A 27,456-nucleotide genomic window follows, 5' to 3' on the forward strand; every position below is an offset into this window, starting at 1 on the left:
GTCCCTAGTGAAAACTGAGACAAGTTTTCATCACATAACCTGGAGGGGTTTTCACTGACAAAAACCTGATGCTGAAATGCTGAGCTATAGCTTTGGATTTTAGTCAGAGTTATGGTGAGGGTCCATCACTGAATTGTTCTGCAAAAAATACCTCAGACAATTGTATTTCTGTAAATTTGTTCAGGTAGTCTTAGGTTCAGATATTAAAAAAAAAAAAAAGTGACTGAGCAGTAATATACAATCCTCATTTCAATCCTCATTTCACTGTGGAGTACTGTAATGCACATTGGAAATGAGGTCTCATTGGAAAAGGCAATTTGAAAAAGATCCACAGAACCTTCACAAAGCTGTAATGAGTCACCAGTCTGTGAGGACTCACTTGCTATATTGCAGTGGAGGGTTTAATGTTTTGTTTTTCTCATCTAAACACTTTGACCCTTCTTATTTTATTAAGATAAGCCATTATCTAGCTGTCAAGAGCCTGGAATTTCTGCAGATTTGTTTGCTGACAAGTTGGTTCAGCACGACCATTCTCCTACTCATTTCTTTCACCACTTCAAGCAAATTTTCTTTTTTTTCCCACTCCTCTTTATCAGTTCTTTATTCTTTAGAGCTCCTCGGCTCTCATGCTATTCCCAGATGACTTTCCCACTCTCTGGATCAGCGTTGGTTGGAATGTATAACAGAAATTGGAAATATTCTTAGTCACTTGTGGTGTTCATGTTACCAGTTGCTGTGCTGGAGAGTTGTCTCAGTGACTTCAGAGCTTACTGGGAGAGACAAGAGTTATTATGTGCACTTTATAAAGCAAATAATACTGGATTGGGTTGAGAAAATTCTGAATTGTCTTCGTGTGTGACTGCGCAACAAACCGAAATCCTTGGGGTTCATATTTGGGGCTGAGTGGTGGGGAAGGACTGAGGTAGGGACTTAATTCCTATAGTAAAGGAGCAGGTGGAAATACTAGTACAAAACAGAGTGAGAAGTTTTGACTTTCTTCATCATATTTAGGTACAGCCATGAGTTCCTCCAGCCCACAAGTGTGGTCATAGATTGGTAACTGGTGGGGCCAACTGCATTATTCATTCTGGTTCAGACTGGAATGAAATCATCGAGGGCAATTTTCTGTGTCACACTTCAAGGTCAGATGAGAGCATTTATTATTCTTTCTCTGTTTATCTGTGAATGCAAATTGAATTTAGTGATTCAAATTGATGAAATGTTACAAATACAAAACTCATCAGAGCTGACACGAAGAGAAATTACTGGGTAGAGCTGGCCAGTGACTTCACCAGCCCATGTACAGGCCTCTGTTTAGATTAGTAATTATTTCAGTCTTTGGGTTTTCTCATTCAGAGTTTTGTTCCAGTTGTTGTCATTTTTGTTTTCAAAGAAAAAAGTGTAATAACACTGTGAAGCATTTAGAATTTGAATTAGATGATGTAAATTAAGCCAGCTGCAGAGAGGGTGCTTGCATCCTGGCTGGAGAAAAGGTTTCCTTTCAAAATTCTTCTTTGGATTTTTCTTTGAGGGCTTGTTTGTTTGTTTTCCTCTCTCTTATGACAGTTCTCTTTCTCCAGTATTTTACTCCCTTGTGCTGGATGCTCAAATCTGGGTGAGGGGTGATCGGGAAGGGAGCAGACATTTGGCACCTTCTGGTGCTGAGGCTCCACAAATTCCCTTACTGACAGCATCATCCACAGGCTGACTTTCCTCACTGGCCAGGGTTGTTAGGAGAGCCAAAATGAGGAGCTGCAAAGTGGAGCAAATGAACACAGCTCCTGATGAAGTACTGGGAGTGGAGGTGCTCCTTTCCCAGCTCCCTGTGATGCATTTTGATCAGTTCACTGAACATCTTGGCTTGGTGTGGTGGGTCAGTGTGTGTGCTCAGAGGGCATCTCTGGGCATGCTGTTCTCTGCAGAGTAGGAAAGTGCACCTTAAACTTGTTCTTATCTCAGAATAGGAGTGGAAAATCCTTTTCAGTGAATGCCCTTTTAAAGTAGTCCATCCTCCATACTTGCCAAATGCCACATGCAACTGATGATGCAGGGAGAGATGACACATGCTGTTCTGGCTATATGCTGTGTTAATCATCATACAGGACTCTTGGTTTTAACTCCTGCTTTTCAATTACTTGCATTTTATTAAGAACATTTAGTATTTGCTTCTCTCCAAGCACTGCAGAGGGAATCTATTAGCTTAAGGTGTCTGACTGATGTCTGACTTGTTGTGGATTCAGAACAAGAGCCATGAGCATCTGCATATACCAAAGGCCCTTAAAGATTTGTCTGCATAAGCTAATATTAATCACTTTGTTTATTCAGCTATCAGAAGAACTTCTCCTGCAGCCACTGAAGGCAGCAGCATTTTCAAGTGTAGTAAGTGCACAGCCAGCAGTGTGGGCTCAGTGGTTCTTAAATACCAGTAGAAGTTTTATTTGCCAAATAAATGCCTTTGGCAGAAGCTTTGGCTTTATGAACACTTCAGGTTTAGAAGCTTAGGAAAAGGACATTTATGCCTGTAGTTATCTCCCCCTTGAAATATTTTTTGTTCCAGAATTCAGTGATGGATGTTGAAACTATTGATGTTTCGACATGAAACCAAAACAAACCACAGACATTCCTCAATTGTTGAGACACTGCTTTCATTCTCATCTTGATGGTTATATGGAAGGCATGTTCAGGGCTGTGATTCTCACCTCGAGTGGCTGATTCAGTGTCTGTTCAGGTGGAGCCACCCTGGGCTGTGCATTTTGGAAATGTTCCTGGGCTCCTTTGGGTCACTGCTGTCAGCACAGCCCTGTGTGTGTTGACCCTGCAGTGGAAGGAAACTCAGCGTGCCTGATATGAATTTATTTCAGTGAATCTTAATTCCTGCCAGTCAATTATGGCCATTGTACTGGGGCTGGGGCAGAAAATCTGGGTTATTTCTTTTCTCTAACTGCTCACTTTGTGGAACTGTGTTTCCAAGCCTGATAGTTACACTGCTGGTTAGAGAGTAAAATTAAATAGTGGCTCACAGATAAAACATTGTCAGTGCACCAATAAAGCTCCAAATGTCTGTCTGCTTCTTACCCATTTCATCTGGCCACACTAGCAAAATAATTCTCTTTATGTTGTTCCCTCATTACAAATTCAATGCGATTTGAATCTTCCTTGTGTGTCTAGCAGCAAGATGATGTATGATCTGTTTACTTTTGAATGATTTGTGATTTATGGAAGCCTGATGCTGGTGAGTTATACAAAAGATCTTTGAGAAAATACAAGGTGTGAAAATACAAGAGAAAGTTTGCAGATGTTTGCTGAGGACTTGGGAGAAATAAATAGCAAGAAGAAAGAGTGTTTTCCCACCAACTCTCTGTAGACCGTTTCATGTAGTATTTTGTGCAGCAGTATTTCATAGGGCTCTCTGTGAGGCACACTTAAAGCTTTAAATAAAATATAGCCCCTGTGATAACTTCTACTAAAGATGTTCGTATTTTGTACCATTTCTCTTTCTGAATATAGTGAGTAAATAGATAACACAGACCTGTTGGCCCCCACAGCTCCCACAGTCCCAGTGCAGGGCAGGATTTGAGAGCAGGGGAGGGTGCTACTGCTTCCATATAGCCACAGTTCTGTCTGTGAAGAAGAAAGGAGGCAGAAAGAGATGCCAATCTTATTGTAGTAAAAATTTAGCACCCAAACTTCTGAATTTTGAGCTGAAACATTTGTAGCACTAAAGTTTTCTCCTTCCTGATGGTGGTTTTTCTTGTTTACTTGTCTTAAATGTTAAACTAGTTCATGCTAGTTCAATAAACTAGTTCCATCTGTAGCTGTGTTCTCAGAGCCCCAATCAGTCTTTTCAGCAGCATTTTGTAATGGATCAGTTTTTTCCCCTTTTTAACATAGGATGGATATTTTTCTGTTTTGCCAAGCATCACCTTTTCTTTCCTGTGTTCTCTCCCTATTTAAGTCAAACTGTTTTCATCTTCTCCCTTCTGTTCTTCCTTTTTAATTCCCATCCTGGATGGTGCTGAGGCAGGTTAGGCAGAGGCTGAGGGGGGAAGTTGTCTGTGTCAGAAATTGGAGGTTGGAAGAATCCTTGAAGGAGAGCACAGACAGGGGATGCCCTGTTGCTATCCACTGGAAAATAAAAGACATGCTGGAGTTACTCTGATTTTCCTTATGGCTTTGTGTTTGTTCAGAAAACCTGTGGGGGAGGAACTGGAATGAAAATATCATTTTTGTTCAGCCCTGTGTTTATCAGTTTCCAGTCTGGTTTATGTGCGTACGTGTGGATTCATTGAGATGCCTGCGAGTTGTCAACTTTCAGGAGCGGGTGTTCCTTCATCCAAATGTCTTGCTGCAAAACAATTTCCCCTGCTCCTTTTTGCCTCATTAGCTTCTGCATTAACCCTTTTTTGTGCACCCTGACACGAGGATGCCGATGGCTGCAGCGCGTTTCTCTTTTCAGCTCGGTGTGTGCGCTGGCGCTGTCGCCGTGTTCTCCCCCTGTGCTCCCTCACTGCTCTTCCCATCACACTCTGCTTTTCTCTTTGATGTGCTCTCCCTCCTGACAGCTGGCCCTGGTAGGTACACGTGTCTCATCTTCTGCTGAGCTACAACATGACCCAGACAGTGTTCCTCTTCTAATTGTCGCTGTGGACCCCTTGTTTTCCTCCCAGCTTCACACACAGACTGGTTCTGGCATCCTGTTTACTTTCCTTGTTGGTTTTTTTTTTTTTTTTTTTTTAGTAACTCTGAGGTGGTAACTTGGCTACTGAAAGGATGGAATGATTAAAATAATGTTTTATGGATCACTGGGGGTGGGGGGGGAAGCTGTCGGCTGCTTTTGTCATTTTTGAAGGAGATTATTAAAATGTATCTTATAGCTTCAGTATTCACTGTGTGCCCTCATTGTTCTCAGTCTTTCAAAGAATATTCTGGAAAATGAAGTTTTATCATTAAGATTGCATTAAAGTGGATTACAGAAGGGAAGAGCAAAAAATGAAGAGTCTCAAACAGCTCAGAACAGAAATATGTTGGCATTCATTCACTGGGATGTGGAACAAGGAACATTAATAGGCTGATAAACAGAAATGACTTTTTCTCTTTAAGGCTTAAAAGGTTTACTTTGAACTTGCAAAGATTTTTTAAAATGCCACTTCCCTAAGCTTATGTTGAATGGAGAACTTTGTGCCTCTTTTGTTTTATTTTTTAATGCTCATATTGAGTGAGCAGTTACTTCTGAAAAGCCATAGGTGTCGTCAGGGTGGAAGAATAGTGCACAAGTCTGGCTTTAAAGGCTTTTGCTTCTGAGTACCTACTTGCAAATCCTGTTTTGTGTCAATAAGAAATAGCACTTTCCTTTTGGATTTTTCCTTATAGAGGCAGCTCATGCTGTATTTGGTGCAGTTTCTGGAAGAATTATCAATCTGTCCAAAGTGAGGAAGAAAGGATCTCAATAATGTACTTTGGCGTGGTATGGAGAGTTGTGAGGAAGTTGAATTTCACGCCTCCCATAGCAAGGGAACCTATGGTAACAGTCAGTTCAGGGAGCTTGAGGATTGTCCTCGCTTTCAGAGCCATCTCTGGCATTTGAATTTTAGGTACATTAACATCACATTTGTACTGAGGCTGAAATATAAACAGATGAAGGTGCTATTTCCATGCAGTGGCTGAGGAAATTGCCCATTTGTCTCTCTTTGCTCAACTTCTCTCATGTTTTAAAGCAGTTGTTTTCCAACCTAGCTTGGAGGTTTTGTGTGTGGCTGAATGTCTGTGCTCTCCATGAGACGTGAATCTCAAATATTTTTCATTCTTTTGGGAAGGAAACCTAGCACACATCTCATTTTTCTTGGTGAATGTCAAATCAATCATCATTTGTTGGTCCACTCAACATTTATAGAAATAAGTCACAATATTGGGAGATTAAGAAAAAAGATTGCTCCATTGCCTTATCAAAATGTTTTGCAATAATCAAATGTGAGATTTTTGCTGTTTCAGGGTAATTAATCTTATGCTTGCATTTTTTTCTTTTGTTCTGACTCTAATCAGGACAAAGGTTCTTTGATAAAGAAAAAGATATTTGCAGTAAGGTTTCTGTAGTGTGATTTTAATTGTTACAGCACATGTATCACAGTTAATGAGGGTTTTGTACTTATATTTACCCTATGCATAACAAGGAATGTTGTTGAACAAACTGTAATAAATCCTAAGGCAGAAATTGAGGTTACCAGGAATTAACCCTTCATTCCTGCCCTGTTTTGAGGGCAAGCTTGGTAGGCTGCCCCACAGGCATGTTCCACCACCAGAGATGTTACTCTTGGCACAGGTGCCCTTCTTAGCTGATTAATTAAAACAGGTGCAAGGAAGTAGTGGTGCCCTGCTAATGCAATTATCCAGTTTCAAATGCAGATGTGAAGCCCTCTTGATGAACCTTCCCACCTGAATACAGCAATGAAGAGACTCTTTCACAGTTCCCAATTATTAAATTGGTCTGTGAATGGTTCCAAATTGAACTGGAGCTTTAAACAGGTTTCTAATTCATCCAGTGCTTTAAAACAAATACTTTTTTCGAAGAGAAGGATTTTGAGGTAGGGAGACAGCTGCTTTGGAATTCTCGTGAATTCCTACATACATTTCCCAAAAAATACAATTTGGTGACCTGGCACTGCAGGTTGTACTTGATTTATGTTAGAAGTGTGCTTTAAGTATTCCCTTTTGGATCTATCTAAACATGACCTTAACAGTAGTGCTATTTTATTTACAGCACTTTTATTTCTTTTTTTTCAAATATAATGGTGAATAAGACCCCTTGGAAGCAATCATAAATTTTCCAGTGACGTTTCTAGCATTAGAGAAACAAAGTTCTTCTGTTCCTGACTAAGCTGGAGATGTTGAGTTTGATCTTCCTTGCTTGCTTGAGGGTTTTTGACTTGTGTGCAACACTTTTATTTCATGTCCTGCTCACTCGTTAAAGACTTAGTGCAGTCTTGGATAAACTCATCATATTTAAATCATGAACTGACTCTTAATCATAGGCGTGGTTCCACTTTCATTTTGTTATTGATCAAGCGCTTTGCCAGCAGCTGGTGTGTGATGAGCTGCTTGATGTGAGCCTGGGAGCAGCTGCCCCTCAGTGTCCAGCAGCAGGCTGTGGGGCTGAAGGGCACACCTGGAGAGCCCCTCCAGGAGCTCACAGATAATTCTGCATCACCACGATGTGCTGCATGGAGAACTGAGAAGAGAAGAGGGCCAGGCTGTTCTGGTTTAATTGAGAATCATGTGCCCATCTCAAAAGAAGTGCCAGTCACCTGCCCTCAGAAGACATTTCTCTTCCAACATAGGTTGCTGGCAAGAGCAGTGTGCAGGTAGTGTGGCTGTAATTACTTGCTGAGTACTATCTGTCAATCAAAGCAGATTATGGTAAACTACTTTTTCTTCTCTTTTGTTAGGAAAAAAAGGAAAAGATCCAGTAGAACCCAAGAGTGTGGGTTGTTTGTTGAAAACAAGACACGTTCTCAAAGGCAAACTGATTGATTCTGAAACTGATGTGCAATTATTTAAATGCTTCCTACCTGTGAGGTTCCAGTAATTGTCTCATGCTGCACAAGAAGGCTGTCCCTGGGGTGGTTCTTCTCTCACATCTTTTTCTGACAGCAGCTGATAATGAGAATGCAGCTGCCCAGTTTCCAGCGGTGCAGCGGTAAGATCAGAGTGACACAGTCATGGTCATGCTTCTCCTCGGAGGCTTTCCTGATGTCTCTGAGAGGCAGCACTCAGGAGTTACGGGTCTGTCCTATCTCTCCTAGTGCCCGGATGCTGGAGAAGGCCAGGCAGCAGCTGCAGGAGGAGATCCTGTGTGTTCAGAGCCAGCTCTTGGATGAGAAGAAGAAACGGGAACACCAGGAAGCGCTGGTCAGGCGGCTGCAGAAACGCGTGGTGCTCCTCACCAAGGTGAGCCTGGAAAAGCACATGTCCTTATTTCTTTCTGCCAGGTGCAGTCCTTCCTGTTTCTTCTTTGTTCACCTCTATAACTCATGCTAATAAAAAACTGTTCTGGGGTCTTTGCATAATGAGTGCTGTTGGGGACATGGAACCTGTCTTTAGGGCTCCACTGGAATGGAAGTACCAGTGCCTCCTAAAGCTGTGCTTGTGTTCCCCAGCTGTGCTGTGCTGAGGATATGTGACTTTGTCTGCGCCTTGGCATCCATGTGAGGGCAGAGAACTGAATCGTGTTGTTGCTGGAGTGTTTTGAGCCACTGGAGGGAATTTATAATGGCTTTGGCTGCATTGCCTCCTTTCCTAAAGAGAACGAAGTGGCAGCACCTTGTCAACTGTTCCTGTGGAAAAACAATTTACAGGGAGTAAGAGATTTGCCTTCCTCTTACGCTGGAAGTCTGTTCAAATGTAATGGCAAGCACTAGACCAGTAAATTGAAAATACGTTTTAAGATTCCTTCTATAGAATATATCAAAGGGGTCTGCATCATCCTATATCAGGTGTGCTCTCATGATGAAATTCTATACAATAATTCAGAAGTCTGCAGAGCATTGAAAATTTTATATTAAATTCTGAGAGCTCGCTTTCCACAAAGGGAATAATAATTTGCTGTAGCCAGAATGAGAGTTACTTCACTTTCCAAGAATACTCCTTGCAAAACTTCCCCCATCTGAGCAATCTCCCTGGTGTTATAAAAGCTGCTCACGTAAATGAGCTTATGTGTGTGCAGAAGGTCAGACTCCAGTAGTCAGAGCTCATGAGAGGGAGCCAGGCACATCACCACGTGGGGAGGCAGGAGGGGAAAGAGCTGCTGTGGTGCCTGAGCTTTAGACTTTGATTTCCAGTGTCAACAAAAGCATTTTGATTGATTTTAATTGCGCTGCGCCCAATTTTGTGTAATTCCCGTGTCATTGTTGAGCCAAAGAAGCTGTGATGTATGGTGCAGTAAGCAGGGCTCTTGAAGCATGAAGCAGCCACTTTACAAGGGGATATTCCATCAGATCTTCTGACTGCAGAGTTTGATGCCATGGAGAGTCACAGAGGTGCAAAGAGGAAAATGACAGCAGCTCTGTCAGCCTCACACTGAGGCAGGCACTGCAGGCAGGCTGGATGGACCAAACTCTCTCCATGGAAACAGAAAAGGCATCTCCTCTCAGCCCTCCTGCCCCAGCAGCAGGCAGCTCTCTGTAGTGTTCTGGTTTGGGACTGCCATGGCTGGATAAGACACAGGTGAACACTGAGCCCAATAAAAAACCTGGTTTTGTAACCTTTTCAGCTGTCTAATATTGTGCTGGACTGCTCAGCCCTGAAGGAAGTTTCTCCGATGGTTTCTAAAATATTCCCTTTGTTAACTTATTTCCAGTGCTCAGCAGAAACACTTTTTGTCATAGAACACAAAAATATCATTACTTTTCTTTAAGTACTGGACAAAACCACAACATTACTTTGTCATGTGATGGATTGTACCCTGATTTATATGAAAAGACAAACCTTTGCTTTGTTTGCTCTGCTCCCCCTGAGGAGGAGCATAGGAAAAGTTGGAAGTGTTCTTCATCAGACCATGGCAAATAAACTTGTGTTTTGACAGGGGAGGTTTTCAGTGTGCTCAGTCATTCCTCAACTGACTTGTTTTGAAGGAATAAAGACTTTGCTGTTCTCTGAAAATTTATATTCCATCCAGAGAATGCTGGGGTCCTTTGTGAAGGAGTACATGCATTATGGTACTTGGACAATCTATCCTCAGCACTGTTTCTCCTGCTGGTTGCTCTTCTCATGCAAAATCAGAAGAAAGAATTTCATTTAATTAAAAAAAGTATGATATTGTGATTTAAAATGAGATTGAGCAAATACATTTCCTGTCAAAAATAATTATTTTACATTGAAAGCATATCACCTAGAATGGTATTTAATCATCTAATTAGTGGCATCAGTACTGTGGTGTGCTTTTATGTAATTTGAGAATGGAAAAGATGAGTTCTCTCTATTCAGTCTTTGTCTTGTTAAATAGGACTGTGAAAATCCAATTTGGGGCAGAGTATTATATATATGATTGAAATGCTATTGCTTTTGATAGTATGACTTCTGCATTTGTGCATGTTTGACCCTCTACTAGGGCAGTGAATCAGTTCCTGTGTGCTGAGCAAACAGGGCCTGGAAGGCATCAGAGGTGTTCAACAGCGCAAGTTTAATGCTGTTAACAGTTTTCCTTTCTTTGGGCTCAGGTTGGAACCTGGAAGTCTCAGTTCTAGAATGTGTTTTAAAATATGAATAGAAAACAGTAAGTTGTTTTTTTGTTTGGTAACAGCAGGACCAAATATTTCAGTGGTAAATGCACTCTCTTCAGGGGGCATTTGCTTTGCCAGTCTGACTCCTTCTCACTGCTATGGCTACTGATTTTTTTCCCCCAAGATTGAAGCAGTATTTTGTGGCTTTTACAGACTGCCAGTCTCACTTGTCAGTCGTGCTCAGTTGCTACTTGCCACAGTCTCTGTCTGTCTTGGTTGCTCTTGTATTTCCATCCCAGTGCTTTTCACCTCTCTGTCCATTGCTTCCTTCCTTGCCTCATTTGCTTCTTTTGGGCTTTCTTGATCTTACCTGGTCCTTTCCAGTTGGTTTACTGCTTGGAAGTGACACAGCTGTCAGTGTGGGACACTTCAGTGCATCCCTACAGATCTCTGTTCCCTGGCAGAGCATTCTGCAGTCTCTGGGTGTTCCTGCAGTGGTCCAGCCCCATCCATTCCACTGCTGGGAGCAGCAAGCTGATTATTCCTGCTCACAAACTGCTCTTCAGAACATGTTGGTTGATCATTTTGTCCCACATGCCCTTATAAATCAGGGCAGGACTGAAGTTTGCAGATTTACATGTGTTCAATGAAACATGAGGCTGGATTAGGACACCACCGAGGCTCTGGACATTGATGGCTGGGAGGTTTCTCCTGCAGTGTCACTCCCTTCACTTAAGGTGATGGAACAGAAATTGATGTTTGAAGCGATGGATTCACTCTCTCTCAGAGATCTGCCTGGCTGGGTTTGCTGTCTGTCATGCTTTTTGCCATCCCTTAGCTCAGAGTTTTGGGAAAATCTTTCATTTTTGCTTTAGTACCTGAGGTAGTTGTGATACAGCAGTCCTGGGAGATACCTGAAATGCTGGGGAAACACCTAATCCACCTCTGCCCTTTTGCCTGTTTGATTTACTGCTGCATTTGCTTTGAATGCCATGTTTACTCACACAGTTTTGTATTTGACTTTTGTGTTGTCCTTAAGCTTTTGAGTGTTTCTCTCAAAGAAAGACAACTCCTGGTCTTTGTTTATGAAGTGGGCTTGTTAAAAACAGTCACTTCTGCTACTGAATAGCTAAAATTGGAATCTCTTAGGAAACTTTATATGACATAGAGGCCTCCCAAAATGAAAAACCCTTTCTGAAAATCCTTATCTGAGTGTGAGCAGTATTTCATGGAAAGCCAGCTCTGGTTATTTATTTCAGGAGGGCAGCTTCCAGAGGGCACAACTGGGCCTTGTGCAGCAGAAGTGTTGCTGGAGAACAGCAATAAAGGCTCACTCAAAAGCTCCCCAAGCCCTCTGATGTGGAGGGCCAAAGGTTGGCCATCATCTCCTCCTCTCCCTGAGTGATTTTACCCCGTTGTGATCAGCCCTTGCTGAGTTTCTTCTTTGGCTGCTGCCAGGGCTCAGAGCTGGAGCCTCTTGCCCTGCACATGTTCAGTTCAGTGCCCCCTGAGAGGAACTTCTGCAAGGAACTCTGCAGTGCATGGCATCAGCCCACGGCACTGCAGGTTTGACCAGAGACAAAATGCCCTGCTTCCTGCAGCCAGGGTGTGATCCTTTGCAGGGAGCTCAAAACTCAAAATGGGAAGCCCAGTTTCAGTTGCTTTTTGTAACTTATTCCAAATTAGTCTAATTTGTTCCTGAAATTGTGGGCTTTATGAGTGCACACTGCCATAATTGCAGCCCTTGCTCTCATCTAAGGCACAACACAACGACTGAACCAAGCTGCTTGTGTTGGATGTTGTTGTTTCACTGTGTTTATTTCCTGTCTGTGCACTTATCTGCCTTTGGGTACTCTGCTGCCCAGAGAAGAGACTGAAAAATTCCCTTTTGTTTCCTGGGCTCTCAACCAGATCATGTGATATGATAGAAAATCTGTTTCTATTGAGACATAATTTAGGCCATCACCATAAAAGTTAGAGATTAAACAAGTATTGATTAACCAACTCCAGCAGACTGCTGATACCACATGTTCCTGGAGATATCAGTCAGTGTGAAGTGTATTAGTGACTCCCAGAGCTGAGAATGGTAAAAATGCATCAGAAATGGGACTAGGTAATTAAACTGTTCATTAAGCATGGCAGATGCAGAGTTCATGACTTGATTTGCCATCTGCTTTGTTTTGTAATCAGTAAAGATTTAAAATAATGCTGATGGCTTCTCTGTCATATTGGGTCCTGCAGGATGTTTTTTCTGAGGAGGTAGATAGATGATTTTAAAGCACAAATAAGGATCTTAAAGTTCTGGGTGTGCAGCAGAGAAGGTGAATTAACCCTTTTGCTGAGATATGTGGAAGATAAATTGTAAATACAGCAGCCAGTATTGCACTCAGCAGCACTAGAAACAGGCACTTTGGCAAAGCTCATCCTTGTGACAGGATTTTTGGGCATCACACCCTGAGCTGTGCTCTGCATCCAGGCAGCACAACTGGCCTTGGGGCAGCTCTGAGCTGCTCCTCGGGGCTGTGATCAGTATCCAAAGTACCCAGTGCTTTCCCTGGCTGTTATCACTCTCCCTCCTTCCTTCCCTCAGTCCATGTCCTGATTCTGTGCATGGCATTTCAGCAGTGCTGCTGCAGGTGCATCCCCAGCTGTGCTGCTGTCCACACCTGGTTGTTAAGGGCTGTCAGCCAAACTTTTCCCTCTTCTCACTGTGTCTCCCCTTTGTAGGTTTTTATAAACTCAGGGAAGTTACCTTCCTTTTTAGGACTGGCAAATAAATACATTTTAAGGGGATTGTAGGTCTCCCTCTTCAGGGATTAATCAAGGCAGGTTTTGTGAGTGCTTCCTTGGACCATCCATCCTTGAGAAGAGGGAGACAGGACACTGTTTGAAGGAGACCCAGCAGCCTTTTAGATTGAGCAGAGGTCTCTCTAACTTCAACTTGATTATATTAATCAGTTCAACAATTTCAGAGAAAAAAAGTGGTTGGTAGTTGGTGTGGAGGAGGATAATAGCAGAAGGAGGCAGAAGATCATTAAGAGGTGTGGGAAAGAGGCAAAGAGAGAATTGCTGCCTGTAGGGTGCAGGGGCTCAGAACAGGTCACTGCTGAATTTTAATCTTTAGAAACCAGTAGCATCATCAATTTTAATTTCCAGGCTGCTCTTGTAGGGTGTCTTTTTTAAAGAATGAAGACCAGCAGGTCAGAGATGAGGTAGGTGCTTTTATGAATAATTCTCTGCCCTGTGAGCTGCTGTTAAAATGCTCCTGAGTTCAGTCTGATGAGGGGTGGTTGCTGGGCTTCATGTTGTGATTTCCACAGGAGTGTCCGGGTTACTGGATAAAGGGTGCTGAGTTTTGTGAGGAGAATGCAGGATTTGGGGGGTTGTTGACTGTTTCCATAGACATTCTTTGGAGTTAAGGAAATATCACACTTTGCTTTTGTTGGTCTCTGACTGCCTTCTCTCTATGAGGTGGAAAGTGCTCCAGGGAAATGGACTTCTGTGAGGAGTTACTTTAACACAGTTTTTTGGTTTGTTAGTTTGCTTTGATTTTTGTTCCCTTGTATAACCCATATTTATTGTGGGGATTTTTTAAAAATAACTTCTTCCAGTTACTTGCTGTGTCGTATTTTAGTCCTGATCCACTTAACCTCCTCCTGGAGCTCAGGCTGCTCCCTCCACATGTAGCAGTGTTGGAGGTAACTTGCTGTATCACTCTTTGCCTGCAATAGATGCCCTGCTAGATAACTCCACAACACGTTTCCTGATTAATTTTTATTTTTTTTTCATATGTATCATTGGTCTGCTTTACCTTTCTTAATAATCTTGCAGTCTGCACTGTGAGGACCTTTAAACCATGCTCTCTGTCACCTTCCATACCTAACAGCCTGCTAGGATCTGTTGACCTGATTTCAAGTATCTCTAGATCTGAGAGTCTGAAAGTGATTTTTTTTCCCCTCTGTCTGTACCCTCTAATTTGTCTGCTTCTGAGTTTTATTTAGCTTTTAATGGAATGGCCTAACTCCAGTTTTCAAGGAAGTTGCTACAGGGAATACAAAAGAACAAATACGAATTTTATCAGCCTCAACTGCTCCCCAAGTCACTCAGCCCTGCCCCTGGAGAAGCACAGCAGTGCTGATGGCTTCACCCTGGCCCTGCCATGAACCAGCCATAGTATTTATTGAAATGGTTTCATCTGCAGCACTGCCCTTTCTGTAGCTTTCTGAGCACGATCCCACAATACTCCAACAGCAGTTTTTGCAGGCACTTGTACAGTGACAAACTAACTCTGTGCTGATTTATACTGGATGCTTCCTTATATTCATTACAAGATCCTATTTGCATGCTTGACATTTTAAAATACTGTGTTTGGAATGTGTTATTTATTTGGAGACCTTTATTAAGCAACCTCAATCTAAGGGTTTAATTGTTACTGATAGCTAAGAGTATAATTACCTCAGTGAAATATCATGGCTATATTAAGCAAATGGCAATTGTCTTCCAGAAGAGAATGAGTACAAGCCATTTTCCTTTGAAACAGGTTGTTTCACGAGGTCTGCTAATATCATTTACTGATACAATTGCAGAACCTCTCCATAAAGAATGAATAAGGACAGCTGGGATCGGTGTGTTTGTGGAAGGGACTGGCTGCAGCAGTGCTGAAGCAGTGCACAAAGACCATTTGGGAGGAGGAAGAATCTTTACATTAAACCAGAAAATGTTACTGTTTCTGAAGTGTGATTTGCAGATTTTGGAAAGTCAATAGAATGTGTTTTTGCTGGTGTGGGCTCCCAGAGCAGTGCTTGGTTTTCTTTTTTGCCATTGTTCCTTACTTTGCCTAACTTGGTAGTAAGTTTACCACTCGCTCTTGACTGAATGAAGAAAGTAGCAGAATTGTTGAGTTTTCACTTCCTTATCCTGCTCCAAAATGGCTTTTCTAAGCCTGCGAGTTCCTTTAGTTTCACTTGTCAGTCTGCATTTGTCAAAGGTACCTCTGGCTCTGAGATGCAGGAGCTGCTCCCAGGCTGTGGGCACTGGAGTCTGCCCTTGTTGCTTTCCACTGCATCCTCTCCAGTGAGACCCTTTGCTCTTGATCTGTTGTCCTAATTCCTCCTAGCTAGTGGATAAATTTGCCTTTTCCCTGACTTTGGGTATTGTACTCCGTGTACCTGTAGGAATTTGTCCCTTGGAGGCAGGAGGGTGATGTGCTTTGTTAGAGCTGAGCTTCAGCACCCGAGGGCTCTCACCATGGAGATGGTGAGGCTGAGTTCAAATGGCCAGCCTGGGGGCAGAAGATGAATTGGCCCGTGGGCCTTGCTTCCCTTTCCCTTTTAGAAGCATAAAAGAGCTAATAAAAATTACCTTAGCAATTTTCTGGGAAGTGGTTTTTTGTAATTCTTTCTCTTGCCTTATTATGTATCTGGTAAACCTTACAATGTTAAAAATACAGGGTTTATTATTATCTTTATGTCTGATGCTTTTGAGGTGGAGGCACAAGGACAGCCTCTGTATTCTTATTGATGTTATCTCTGACATAGCTTCTATTTAAGCAGCAAGTTTAGAGGGTTTTTAAACATTTTATAACAATTCAGAGTATGCAGCAAAGTTAAAAGTTATGTTATTTTATGAGGTATTTGTGAAGAACAATAGAAATGCGATCTTTTTTTTTTCCCCCAGAATACTGACTGGATTCTGCTTTGTTCTGCCCCCACTAGATATTAATGCTCCCTGCTAAGAGGTTAGATTATGAAAATTAGAAATATCCCCATAAAAGAATTTATATGACCTTCAGTTCTCATATTTCTCTGAGAGAAAGGACTGTAGGACTTCTAAAGGTAAAATATTCAATAAAAAGAAATTAGGTTAATCCAATGTTATGGCTGAGAATTTAAACTCACCCAGGTCAGGTAATTCAAAGTTATAGTTCCCTTGATGCGTGTGCTGTAACATTTATTCCTTAGCTCCTCAGCTCTGAATTATGAGGGATGGTTGAGCAGCTCTGGCAGGGAAGATGGATGGGTGGAATGAGGGAGTGATTGTTGGGGGAAGTTGGGCAGAACAAACCTCACTGCTGGGCAGGGGCTTGGGCAGCATCCAGGGACAGGGAAGGGGCTTAGGATTTCTGAACAGCAGGCTCTGAAATACCAGCAAGGCTAAGCTGCACAAAAAGGGCGTTTGGTTCTTTTTTTTTTTGCAATTCTTTGTTCCTCAGATACTTATGGTTTGAAGGCATTAATCTCGCTGCCTCTTAGAGTGGTGGTACTGCCACAGGAACTGCAGCTTTGAATCTCTGACTTCTCTCTGTTTTAATTCTCAGCCATAAAACTGGATTAACTGGATTTGCTTCAAGTTGAATTGCAGTGGATTTTTACTTTTTTTTTTTTTTTAAGGATAGGAGAGAGAGAGATAATTAAGTAATTGCACAGTAGCTTATTTCAACATGTGATGGGAGCCTCTGGTAAGAACAGCTGCACTACTCAGACGCCAGTCAGAGCATCCTTCCAAATGAAGACCCAAAATCTTTATAAAACTGAAGGACTGTCTGGAGAATTGAGGAGTTTTGGATTGCTCCTGGCACAGTATCATGCAATGCTGACTATTTTGTTCAATGTGTGTTCACAGCATCTCAGGTCAAGCATTGCTTAAATTGATGAATATATTAGAAGTCAAATGAGGTTTTACAAAGCATCTTGGAAATGGTCTCTGACCCATGATTTGTTGCATTGAGGAGAAATGTACTGTTCCCTCTTTTATGAGCACATTTGTTTAGGTAGTATTTCAGATAGAGTCAACAACTGTTTAATAGAAGCTATAGAAAATTTGAAGAATTGGTGTAGTTTCAGTTAATTAATTGTGATTGATGTAATGAGATTATTACGTTACAAGTTTCTCACTATACAGAACAGCTGCTGGATTTTTTAGTGTTATGTGGGGCAGGACCTGTGAGGAATCATTAACTGTAAACTTGCCTGTTCAGGTGGAACCAATTTGGGACAGTGGGGGAGCTGAGGCTTAGTTTTCTGTCTGTATGAATCCAGAGCTTCAGGATTTCCCTAGAAAGATCAATGCCTTTTTGAAGTCAAGAATTTAAAAAGGAATCAACAGGTAAAGTGTGAGCATGAGACAGGAAAAGAGGATATGCTTTTTACACGTCAAGATGTTGGACTTGCTTTCTGTCAGGAGGAGGAGATCTCTTCTCAAAGAGTCTTCTGATTTGTACAGGTTATATTAGGAAGGTCCTACAACCCTGTGGGGCATCCAGGCTGCTTTTTAAGCACAAGGAAGCATGGCTAGAGTAAAGTTTAGATCTGTCTGTCTGCATCTCCTTACTGTCCTTGGGCAGTAAAGTCCAAGGATTCCATCAGATGTGTTCTTTTGATTGCCACAGTGTAGGGTGTGTACACAGTGCCATGGGCTTGTTCCAGTGTTGTATCAATACTGAGGAAAATGGAAATCCCACCCTACTTGGGCTTTTAGTCAATATTATTTTGGGTGCCACAAGTCTGTGTGCAAGGAATTGAGACCAAGTGGTTAAAGTGAAAGTTGCTGAAAGGGTGGAGCATTTTAAACTTTTCCTGCAAGTGTTTGAGAAGGTTTGTGATGATCTCGTGCCTGGGAGCTGCAAGCACCTGAGGGGCTCTGGCTTTGACATCAGTGACAAATGTTTTTCACAGCAAAATGTTCATTCTGCTGGTTCTGTGTGCTGGAACTGCAGGATGTGTAGTTCTGCTGCAGGTGGATGCTCTTCCCCCTGAGATGTGAGCACACTTCCCCTGCTGGGCTATTGCACCAAGCTGGAGCTCATGTCTGCCTGTCCTGAGTGCCTGAAGGAGCTGTAAAATCTAAATATAGACAGAAATGCCTGACAGGACTGGGGCTCCCTGTCCTTGTGAGCAGTTGAAGGAGAAATTCAGGCCATGACATGCAGCAGGTCCTAGGGAGGGCTTTGACTTTCAGGCCTGTAGAGTTGGTGGGTTTGGAGTGGGGTTTGCCTGGAGCCCCTTGGGCTCATCTTCATGGGACAGAGCCAAGAACTCATTCCCCCTTCAGGGAGAGGAGATGCTTCCCTTTGAGCAGCAGAGTCTTTTCTGCAGTGGAAGAAGCAGCTGGAAGAGTCCCTGCTCCCCCACCCATTTTTCCTGCCTTATGTGGGAGATGGGTTACAGGCAGGTCCAAGACCAACAGCTTTTTACTGCTTATGTGGATGGGAGAGGAGCTGGGAAGACTCATTCTGTGCATTGAACTTGTGATTAAATTAAAGATAAACATGGATGTGGAGTTATGTTTCTTTCAGGATGTGCACACACCTTCTACAGGGCATTTGCAAAAGGAGTGTGCAGCCCCCAATATAATCTAGTGTCTGAATTAGAAATTTAAGCAATTTAATTCCTCTCCTCAGTTGCTGCTTTTTCAGGCACATATATAAGCTGCAGAAGGTTTATGTTTTGTGCTTGTAACAGGAATTCTGCTCTGTAAATAGTATTTTCAGTTTTGCAGATAAAGAAACACTTTCTGACTTTAATAAATTAATTTTCTGTTGATAACATACTACCTCTGGAGACCAACTTTTCAGGTTGACATTTCTATTATATTAATTACAAAGAGAGGAGAAGCTGTGCTTGTTTTGTCATTGGGAAATGCCATTTGCAAAGTTATTGTAAAGCTGACCTTGTCAGAAGTGTTATTGCATTATCCCTCAGTGAGGGCCACCACAACTGAATGACAAGAAAAAAATGCAGAAAGAGAAAAGCAATTTCAGGAGATATAATGAAATCAAACCAAAATGCCTTTTATCCCTCTCCAACGTGAAGATGTTTATTATGATAGTGTATATAAGGTTTGGTGCTGGGGAAAAAAGTGCTTGTGAACCATTCAGGGTTGTTTTTTAAAAGTGAAAATCACCCTACGAGAGAATTCTTGACTTTTTGCATGCAGTAAACATGAACAAGAGGCAGTGCTTACTTCAGTGACATCTCTCCCACTCCCTGTTTTCACTAAGTATCCCTGTCCATTATCCTTTTTCCCTCTTGTTCATTCTGCACATGAGGCTAAAGGGGCTCAGCCTGCATGGAGCAAAGCCCCCACCCAAGGGCTGCACTGGGGGTACCCTTTGCCCCCTCAGTGCTTGGAGAGATCACCCTGGAATCATTTTCTTTCCCATCTCTGGTTCACTCCGCCAGTCCTTTAAGTAAATCTCAGCTCTTCTGTTTGCTTCTAGCAAAATGCCAAGCAAATAATCTGTTTATTTTCTGTTTTCCCTCCCAGTTTAAAACCACAGAGCTGTTAGTTTTCTCAGAGCCATTCCTTGCTCTCTCTGAACACTGAGGAACAGCAAGGGCTGCACATTCCTACTGTGCCTCAGTGTCCCATCCAGGCACAGCTCTGCTGGAAGCCCAGGTGATTGCCTTCTTCTCTTCTTTCCTGTGCTTCTAAACAATCCTGTGCAGGAAAATACCACTCAGCTTAGTGGCCATTTCATCTCTGAACATGTGGGGCACAGCAGGGCATGCTGAGTGTCCCATTCTGCTCATCCCTCTGCTTTCTCCCTGTGCTGGAATTGTGACAGGGGTGCAGGTCATGGGTAGCTCAGTGAGTGCTTCCTAATGGAGCCATGGTCATCACACTTCAAAAGCTTTAAATGAAATCTTTTCCACCAAAGTTGTTATTAAAAAAGCCCCAGAAATCTGTTTAACCTCCTTCAGTGTGAGCAACGTGTTTCTTATGTAATATCTATGCACATGAATTTGTCATGTGTGGTGTTAACCTGAGGCTATGTTTGTAGCCCTTGTGTTCCAATATTGGCTTTTTACTTGCATAAAAGAGAAGAAAAAAGCCCTGCTGAATTCCTTGAAAACATCCTAAATGGGATGCTGAGGAGCTGTAAATAATAGGCAGGTTTGTAGTTTAACTCTCTGGGGGCATGTGCAAGCTGAAGGGTGTGAAACACGTGTTCTAGATCTTATGTTTTCCTTCAGATAACACAAGGGAACCAGAAATGCAGAAATAATTAAATGTGCTCACCTTCCCTGCTTCACTTTCCTCTCTGCCTGCGCATGGATTGGAGTTCTGAGGTTCTGAAGCTCCTTCTGCTGCAGCTGTTGGTGCATTTTCTGCATTGAGCTGTGCCCTCTGTTGGGGTTCACTCCCTAACATAAGGATTTTTTTGATCCCTCCAAGCAAGCAGCTCAAGCTGACTCATCTAAATCTGTGTCCTCCCAAAATGCTGTGACTTTGTGAGCTCTTGCTAGACTTCACCTAGCTAGGCTGAGTTTGGGGTGCTCTTTTGTCTGTATGTTCTCACTGCTTCTCCCTTTGCAGAGGTAGGGTTTTTCCTTAGTTTTCCTTTAAGAAGAGGGAGCAGGGATGTGGAATTGTTGCCCCTCATCAGGCAGCAGTTTCACAGGCTTAGTTGCAGTGCCAAACTGCTCCACTGAAGGAACTGGATCTTTAACTGCAGCCAGAACATCCAAGTAGGCACATCCAGTTGAATTAGTAATAGGAACAGATAAAGAACTTCCTGCCAAGCCTGGCTGGTGGGCAGGGGGTCATGCAGAATTCCCTGTGTTTTGGATGTTCTTCAGCTGACAGAACCTACAAGCTGTTCCTCCTCAGCTGCTCTGGGATCATGGCTCTGCCTCCCCGCGGATGAATGGCTGCCTAACGATCTGCATCAAAAGTTGTGATTTGTAATTAACTTTCAATATGCTAAAAGGATGGCTAATAACATTAAATGCAAATTACAGAGTTCATATTCTTCGTGCAAATAAAACTTAAGAAAAATGGTATCTTCTCATTTTGCTGCATTGTTCAGATGTAACAAGCATGATTGCTGCTCTCCCCAGGGACAGCTTTGGGACTTACAAGGTTTATTCATCCAGACCAATGAGTTCTTTTTCCTGGCAATTTTTTCCCCCAAGAAGTAGTGATAAGAAACTCTGAGGGGAGGGGGGGGAAACCTTCTTGATACATTGCCTGTCCTTTCTCTTTTTTGTGCTGGGACTTAGTCTGGAGTTAAATGTGTTATAAATATCCGAGTATCAATGCTTGGTAGACTTAGGAGAGCTCTTAGCAGCTAATGAAGGTTAAATGCTGTCTATTTTGGGAACCTGAATGACACTGTCACTCACATTTTAGCAGTACTCAGTGTCTAGAGCTGCTTTTCTCCTTCTGTCATTCCTGTGATGTAACAGGGGAAGCACTGTTCTCTCAGTTAGAAAAGAGCACAGGGAACAGAGATGCTTGGGTGAAATAACTGAAGACCTGAGCTCAAGTCAAACAGGAGTGCTGTGGAAGAGTTGTGAAATCTTTAGTGTATCTCCTTCTGAGAATGTTTGGTTTATTATGAAGTCCCCTAGTGCAGACTGCAGTTTTCTGTGCCTCACCCATGTGACAATGACCTTCCTTCAGGTGCAAATCCTTTGCTGCAGCACGTGTGTGTGTATTCCCTGACACTGCCTGCTCTGCTGTGTTAGTATCAACATTTCACTGATTCTCTACATCTTTTGAGTCTTGTCATATCCTGGAAGCACCTGGTACCATTGTGGTGAACCTGTGTACAAGGATCTGATTTTTTCCTGGAGCTGTGTTGCTGAAGTGGTTTTGTTTGTGGAGGTTATGGCTGATGTCCCCTCCCTCCTCTCTGTGGGCTCTGGCTGGCTGGCATGACCCTAGGGATGTCATGGCTTCCAAAGTTGTCAAAATCAAATCCCTAGGAGGTTGTGGTGTAAAAGCTGCTTGTGTGCACGCTGTGTGAAATCTAAAGCTTTTTCCTTCCCCTCTTCACACACTTGGATTCGTGTGTGGTTTTTGCTCAGTCTATCAGCCTTTGCTCATCTGTCATTATTGATATTTTTAGGTGCTCTGGAATGCCTCACCCTTGTCTCTAGACGTTCTGCTGACATTAATATTTTATGTTGTCAGCTCACATCTTGCTGCTTGCCCTTGTTCCACTATGCTAATAATGATCCTGAAGGAAACTTCTGGCTCCAATCCTCAGTGCAGCCTCCTGCTAATTGCTTTCCATGGCAGGGAGGGCTGGTGTGCTCCTCCATCAGCCAGCTCCTACCAGCTGCTGTTTGCCTCTCACATCATGATTAAAACCCAGGGATGCTTGGTCATTTAAACAGACTTTTCAAACCCTGTGCTCACTGGTTGGCTCTCCTGTGAGTTCTCTCAAAGAATTCTTAACTGGTTCAGTTTAAATTATTTCACAAAAGCTCCTGCTTATCTATCTCTATTTTATCTTGTTACACTCAACTCAAAGAGATGCTTTGAATTCTGAACCTTCTTAACTAATTTTCTTAATGTTCAGGTGAAACTTCCTTGCCAATGACTCTAATTTCCCAGAACAACCTTATCTCTGCTTTCAAAACAGAGGAGGATGTCTGCAGTCTGGTATCTCCAATAGGATAGCCATTTTTAATGATAAATCATTTTATTCCTTTTGTCTGTTAACACCTTTGTTATTTTTTGGTCCTGGGTGAATCCAGCTTTGAGATTATTATTATATCTTCTTAGTGCAGTTTAATTTCTTGAAGCATTTAGCTGCCTTTATCACAGTTCTCTGGATAAAATAGAGCAGAGGAGCTGTGATGATTCTTTTTGGAGCCTGGATCTTTGCTGGGTCAGAGTGTGACGCTACAGCCACTTGTGCCTCTCATACACTCAAAGGATTGCCCTCTACATGGAGCTGTCCATTTCAGCTTTGTTTGGGGCTTTATGTTTTCATGGTGTTGAAATTTGTCTGCCTTTAAAATACAAATTAATATTATTGCTGTGGCTTTTATTTATTTGATATTCTCCATTATATTTTACATTTATATGACCTTTTCTTGCTTCCCGCAAGCATTGTGACTTCCAATGTTTTGATATTTGTATTTGTTTGCATCTTGATGAAACTTGGTAATGTTAAAAAAAAAATCTATTTTATTTCAAATTTTGTTAAAGCTATGAGCTACTCTTGCAAGTTCACGTATTGCAAGAAGCAATTCCTGAGCTGCTCATTCCCTTCTCCCTGTACAAGTGTCTGAATATCCCATGAGATTTAACAGTGTTGCTGTGAGTAAACAAACCACTGTGTTCCCAGCAAAGTGTGAGTGGATCACAGCTGCTGTCACTCCTGCCTGTCTGCAGGATGAATCAGAAATGTGCAGCTGTGGGCAGTGTATGGAGCTGGGTGGTCCTGTTCTCTAGGATCAGATGGAGATTTCAGACCCGTTCCATCTCATTTAGGATATTACTTTGTGGATTTTCCCCCCCTTTCTTGCCCCTTTAAAGTTTATGATTAAATTTTATCTATTTGAGTTATTTAATGTTGTTATTTCATTTTGTGGAACGACCTGGTTGGTGGCTGCATATTTATTTACAGGGAGGAATCAGCTGCCAGATCAGCTGAGAGGCCACAGTTCAGGCATTGACTGTGCCAGGTACTCTTGCCAGATGGCCAAAGAGCAATCTCCTAACTAGTCCTGGATGTGGTTATGATGTTTTTATGAACTTATTCCAATTTCACCTTTTATTTGGTCTTCAGAGCTGTTAAGGACACTTTTTTTGGTATTTCTCTAGTCTGGAAAATTTAGATCAGATTAGAACAAAACTTCTCAGAGCTGCAGGAAGTAGGGCATAGTTTGAAGAGGATTAGTGATCAGTGTGTATAAGGACTAGTCTGTGTAAGGTAAATCTTAGAAGGAGCACCTTCATCTTAAGTAATTTATGTGTCAGTAGAGATTTCCTTCTTTCTTCAGCTGGAATCTGTCATGTTAAAGGTCATTTTATTGAAATTCATGCTCACATATTCATAAAAGGATGCATTCTTCTGAGCATTAGCAGTCACCAAGTTTTTGAAGTGGCCATGCTGGATCTTTTCTGTATGTTTTAGCCCTGGAATCTGATGTGATGAATTAAGTGAGATGTCTGCTCATGATATTCCAGCATTAATAATATTGAGGGGGGAATTGTGATGACATGCAGTCTTTATACTTAGCATGGTTCTACTGGCAGGAGGATATGAATTTATAGGAATGGGACTATTAGACCACTTCCAGAGCTAAATCTAACCTGCAGCTAGGAATTCTTTGACAATCTTATGTTGCCAAAAGCAGTGCCACTGCATCTCCTTCCATTTATCCTTAGCTTTTCTTTTCCCCTCCACACCAAAATTTGTTTGAAATTTCCATGTAATAGAGGATTATGAATAACACGTGTCACATTTGGAAGCTGTAAGCCATTGAGGAACAATTTCAGCTCACTCCTTTACAGTCTGCCAGCCTTTTTGCCATTCAAGATTGAAGAGCTGGGTGCTGCTATGGGGCTGATTTATCAAGTCTTCTAACAAGGAAACCTCTTTGCCCTTCAGCCTGGAGGATGTTGTGTGAGCTGGGCTGAGAAAGCTGTGCCAGAGGGCAGGGCTGGGGGGCTGCAGGAGGCTGCTCCATGTGTGTGCTCCTGGATCTGTGCTGGGCCTTGCTCATGGCATGCCTGTGCTTCCCATCCAGAGCCAGGCTAATGACAGCTCTGATAATGCCAGATGGCAGTCACCAGTCATCATTTAATAGCAGAAAAATGCCTAAATATTGTCTCCAAAACTGGTTTGTTCGTTCTTCCTCCTCGTTCCAGCCTGGCAGCGATCCTCAGGCAGCACTTAGGGACCTCCTAAGAAGATCTTGTGCAGAAAACTGTCAGAACAGATTGCTGTATGGATTTTCAGAGGATTAAAGTTAATTAAAGAGCTATTCCTTGCTCTCATTTCCTCGTGTCTGCCAGCTATTTACATGCTAATGTAGGGTCTTCCAGGAAGAACAGGGCAAGTGTCAGCACTGGGCGTGTTATCACACATGGAGACAGTAGAAAATAATGAGATGAGAAAAAAAATATATATAATATGTATGTACGTGTGTGTAGCTTGACAACTGAAAGCCAGCAGCAGAGCTTTTTGCATATTTTCAGTAATGTGTGATCTTACTGAATATAATTCACTCCATTACATCTCACACTGCATAATTTAATACTTCATTCACTATAGTATCTTTACATAAGGAGTTTTATAAACAGGCAGTTTTAGCTTTTTCTTTTTTCCCTATCTTGTTCTAAAAAAAAAAGTTCTTTCCTGCAGAAGTACTGAGTAGTTTTACCAGGAGTACAAACCTGGGAGCAGAGGCTTTGGTGGGGACTGGCATTTGCTGCTGTCTCCTTTTAGAAAGATTAAGCAAAGGAGATGCTCAGCATGGAAGCAAACTGAGAGTGGATGTAATAGTTTTCTGCTCCAGTTGCATTATTATTTGCCTGTTCCATTTTCACATTATTTCAGAGGATTATTTTCTCCTGTAATTTTTCAATATCTTTGATTTTAACACTTTATTAAAACTGCTACATAACAGATGAAATAAAATTGATCTCAGGTTACACTTCAAGAGGGAGTTTAATGCTTTAGGAAAATGAGAAACCTCATTTTCTGCATTTTTAAATAAAATTATCAAAGCCACCTGTATTGTTGAGCACAAGTAAAGAGTTTTGTCAGCTGCTGAGGGTGGTGCAGGTAGTTTGAGCATGCTGAAGGTATTTAAGCTTTTAAGGACCAAGGGCAGTTAAAGACAGATTTGTTTTCTGTAGTTTTTTGTTCCCCAGTGTGCAGGTGACATGCAAAGTGAGTGGCTCAGTAAACCCAAAGTGCCCTTAGCACGGGCTGCAGCCCCTGTGTTCCGTGTGACCTTTGTGAAACAGCTCTTAGCCTTTCTCTTCATTTTATCCTTTTGTGGTTTTCCTAGTGGAAAACACGATGGTCTTACTCTCAGATGTCAGGTGGCTGTTCTTTGGCCTTGAAAAATCAATGTGACATTTTGTGAAAGAGTTAAAAGAGGAGGGAAAGGGAAAAAAAACCCTTTTTTGGAGACCCATTTGGGGGCAGGTGAGGGGAGAAGGTCACCCACACTGAAGAGCCATGACTGCTTGTTCCTGCCTTGGTAGCACAGCTTCCTTAAAAGATGCTCTGAAAGGGATGTCAGGCCAGAGATGCTCTGGGATTTGGGTGTTTGAGGTTTTCTCTTGTATTTGATATCCCAAATCCTCTCTTCAGCCAGGCTGGTGGGGTGACCAGGATGAAATGCTGCTGTGCAATAAGCCTCAGGCTGGATTTCTCCCTGTTGTGGTTGTGTGAGTGCCATCTGAGCTACACCAGGAAAAGCTGTCCCTGGTGTCTGGGGAGATGCTGCCAAGCCTTGTTACCCAGGTCTGTGCAGGTCAGAATAATTCAGAGAATAACTTGTTCTTGACTCCCCAAACCAGAGGAAACCAGTGCTGACTAAATCCTGTTGCTGTGTGCTTGGGAGAATTTGGGATGGGTGCTCAGGAAAGACAGTGAGCACCCAGAATTTACTGAAGTTGGCACACATTGTCCCTTCCTGGGCTGCCTGGCCCTGGCAGGGCCAGCACAGCATTGTCTGCAGGAGCTCTGACAAATGGAAATGCTTAAAACATAAAATACTTTAATTTGTGAAGCTCATCTCTGTTACACAAATGGTAAGCCTCCTGATTTTTATATGTTCAATATTGTTTTTGGGCAAATATGAAAATATTTAAGGAAAAGAGAGAGCTGCTCTTAAGCTTTTCCTGTCAGTGATATGTGTGTGCACTTTTTTTGCCATTCATCTATGCTGTACTTTGTGTGAGGGAGGTTTCTATTTTGTATATCAAGCGGAATCTTCAATTTTATCTTGCCACATGCTCAAAGGAGATTTTTATTTCTGTTACATTGTTTTAGAAAGAGACCCACGCTTCTTTTGCAGTCTAAGAAATGGTCTCTATTCAATCAGAACTTGGTCTGTTTTGAGGCTGTGGTGGAGCCACATGATGCAGGAGCACTTCAGCCATAAAGGGCATTTGTTTAATAGGTTCTGTGTGCTGACAATAGGAATATTTTCAGTGGTAACAGTTAAGGCTGAACATATTTTTCATATTTTTGCATTTTACTAGAAAAGAATTAAGGGGGAAAAAAAGTCTTTTTTAGGCATTACTTGTGTATTTTGCTTCTTTATGCCATATCCCTGTTCTGAGACCTGTAAATATATGGATTTCTAAGATATTTAGCTCAATGCAGCTGTTCCTTGCTGTTGGGAAGAGAACATGAATCTTTTTTGGGAGCTGAAATTCCAGTGCCCATGTGTGTCTGAGTTGTGGGTCACAGGCCCTTCATTCTGCATCCTCACCTTCAGACTTTGTGATTCTTGGTGATGGATGTGGGTATTGGGAGCAG

The 27,456-nt window shown here is 42.2% G+C and overlaps 1 protein-coding gene across 2 annotated transcripts in view; it reads left to right on the forward strand.

The window, feature by feature from the left end:
- Positions 1 to 27,456, forward strand: part of MAD1L1 (mitotic arrest deficient 1 like 1) — a 351,010-nt gene that overhangs the window by 95,285 nt on the left and 228,269 nt on the right. For both annotated transcript variants that reach the window (XM_030957926.1, XM_030957927.1), the window contains one exon: positions 7,797 to 7,941. In XM_030957926.1, coding sequence (XP_030813786.1) covers positions 7,797 to 7,941 — 145 coding nt within the window. The remainder of the gene's footprint in view (positions 1 to 7,796; positions 7,942 to 27,456) is intronic.

This window comes from Camarhynchus parvulus, chromosome 14 (genome assembly GCF_901933205.1).
Source record: "Camarhynchus parvulus chromosome 14, STF_HiC, whole genome shotgun sequence".
Classification (NCBI taxonomy): domain Eukaryota; kingdom Metazoa; phylum Chordata; class Aves; order Passeriformes; family Thraupidae; genus Camarhynchus; species Camarhynchus parvulus.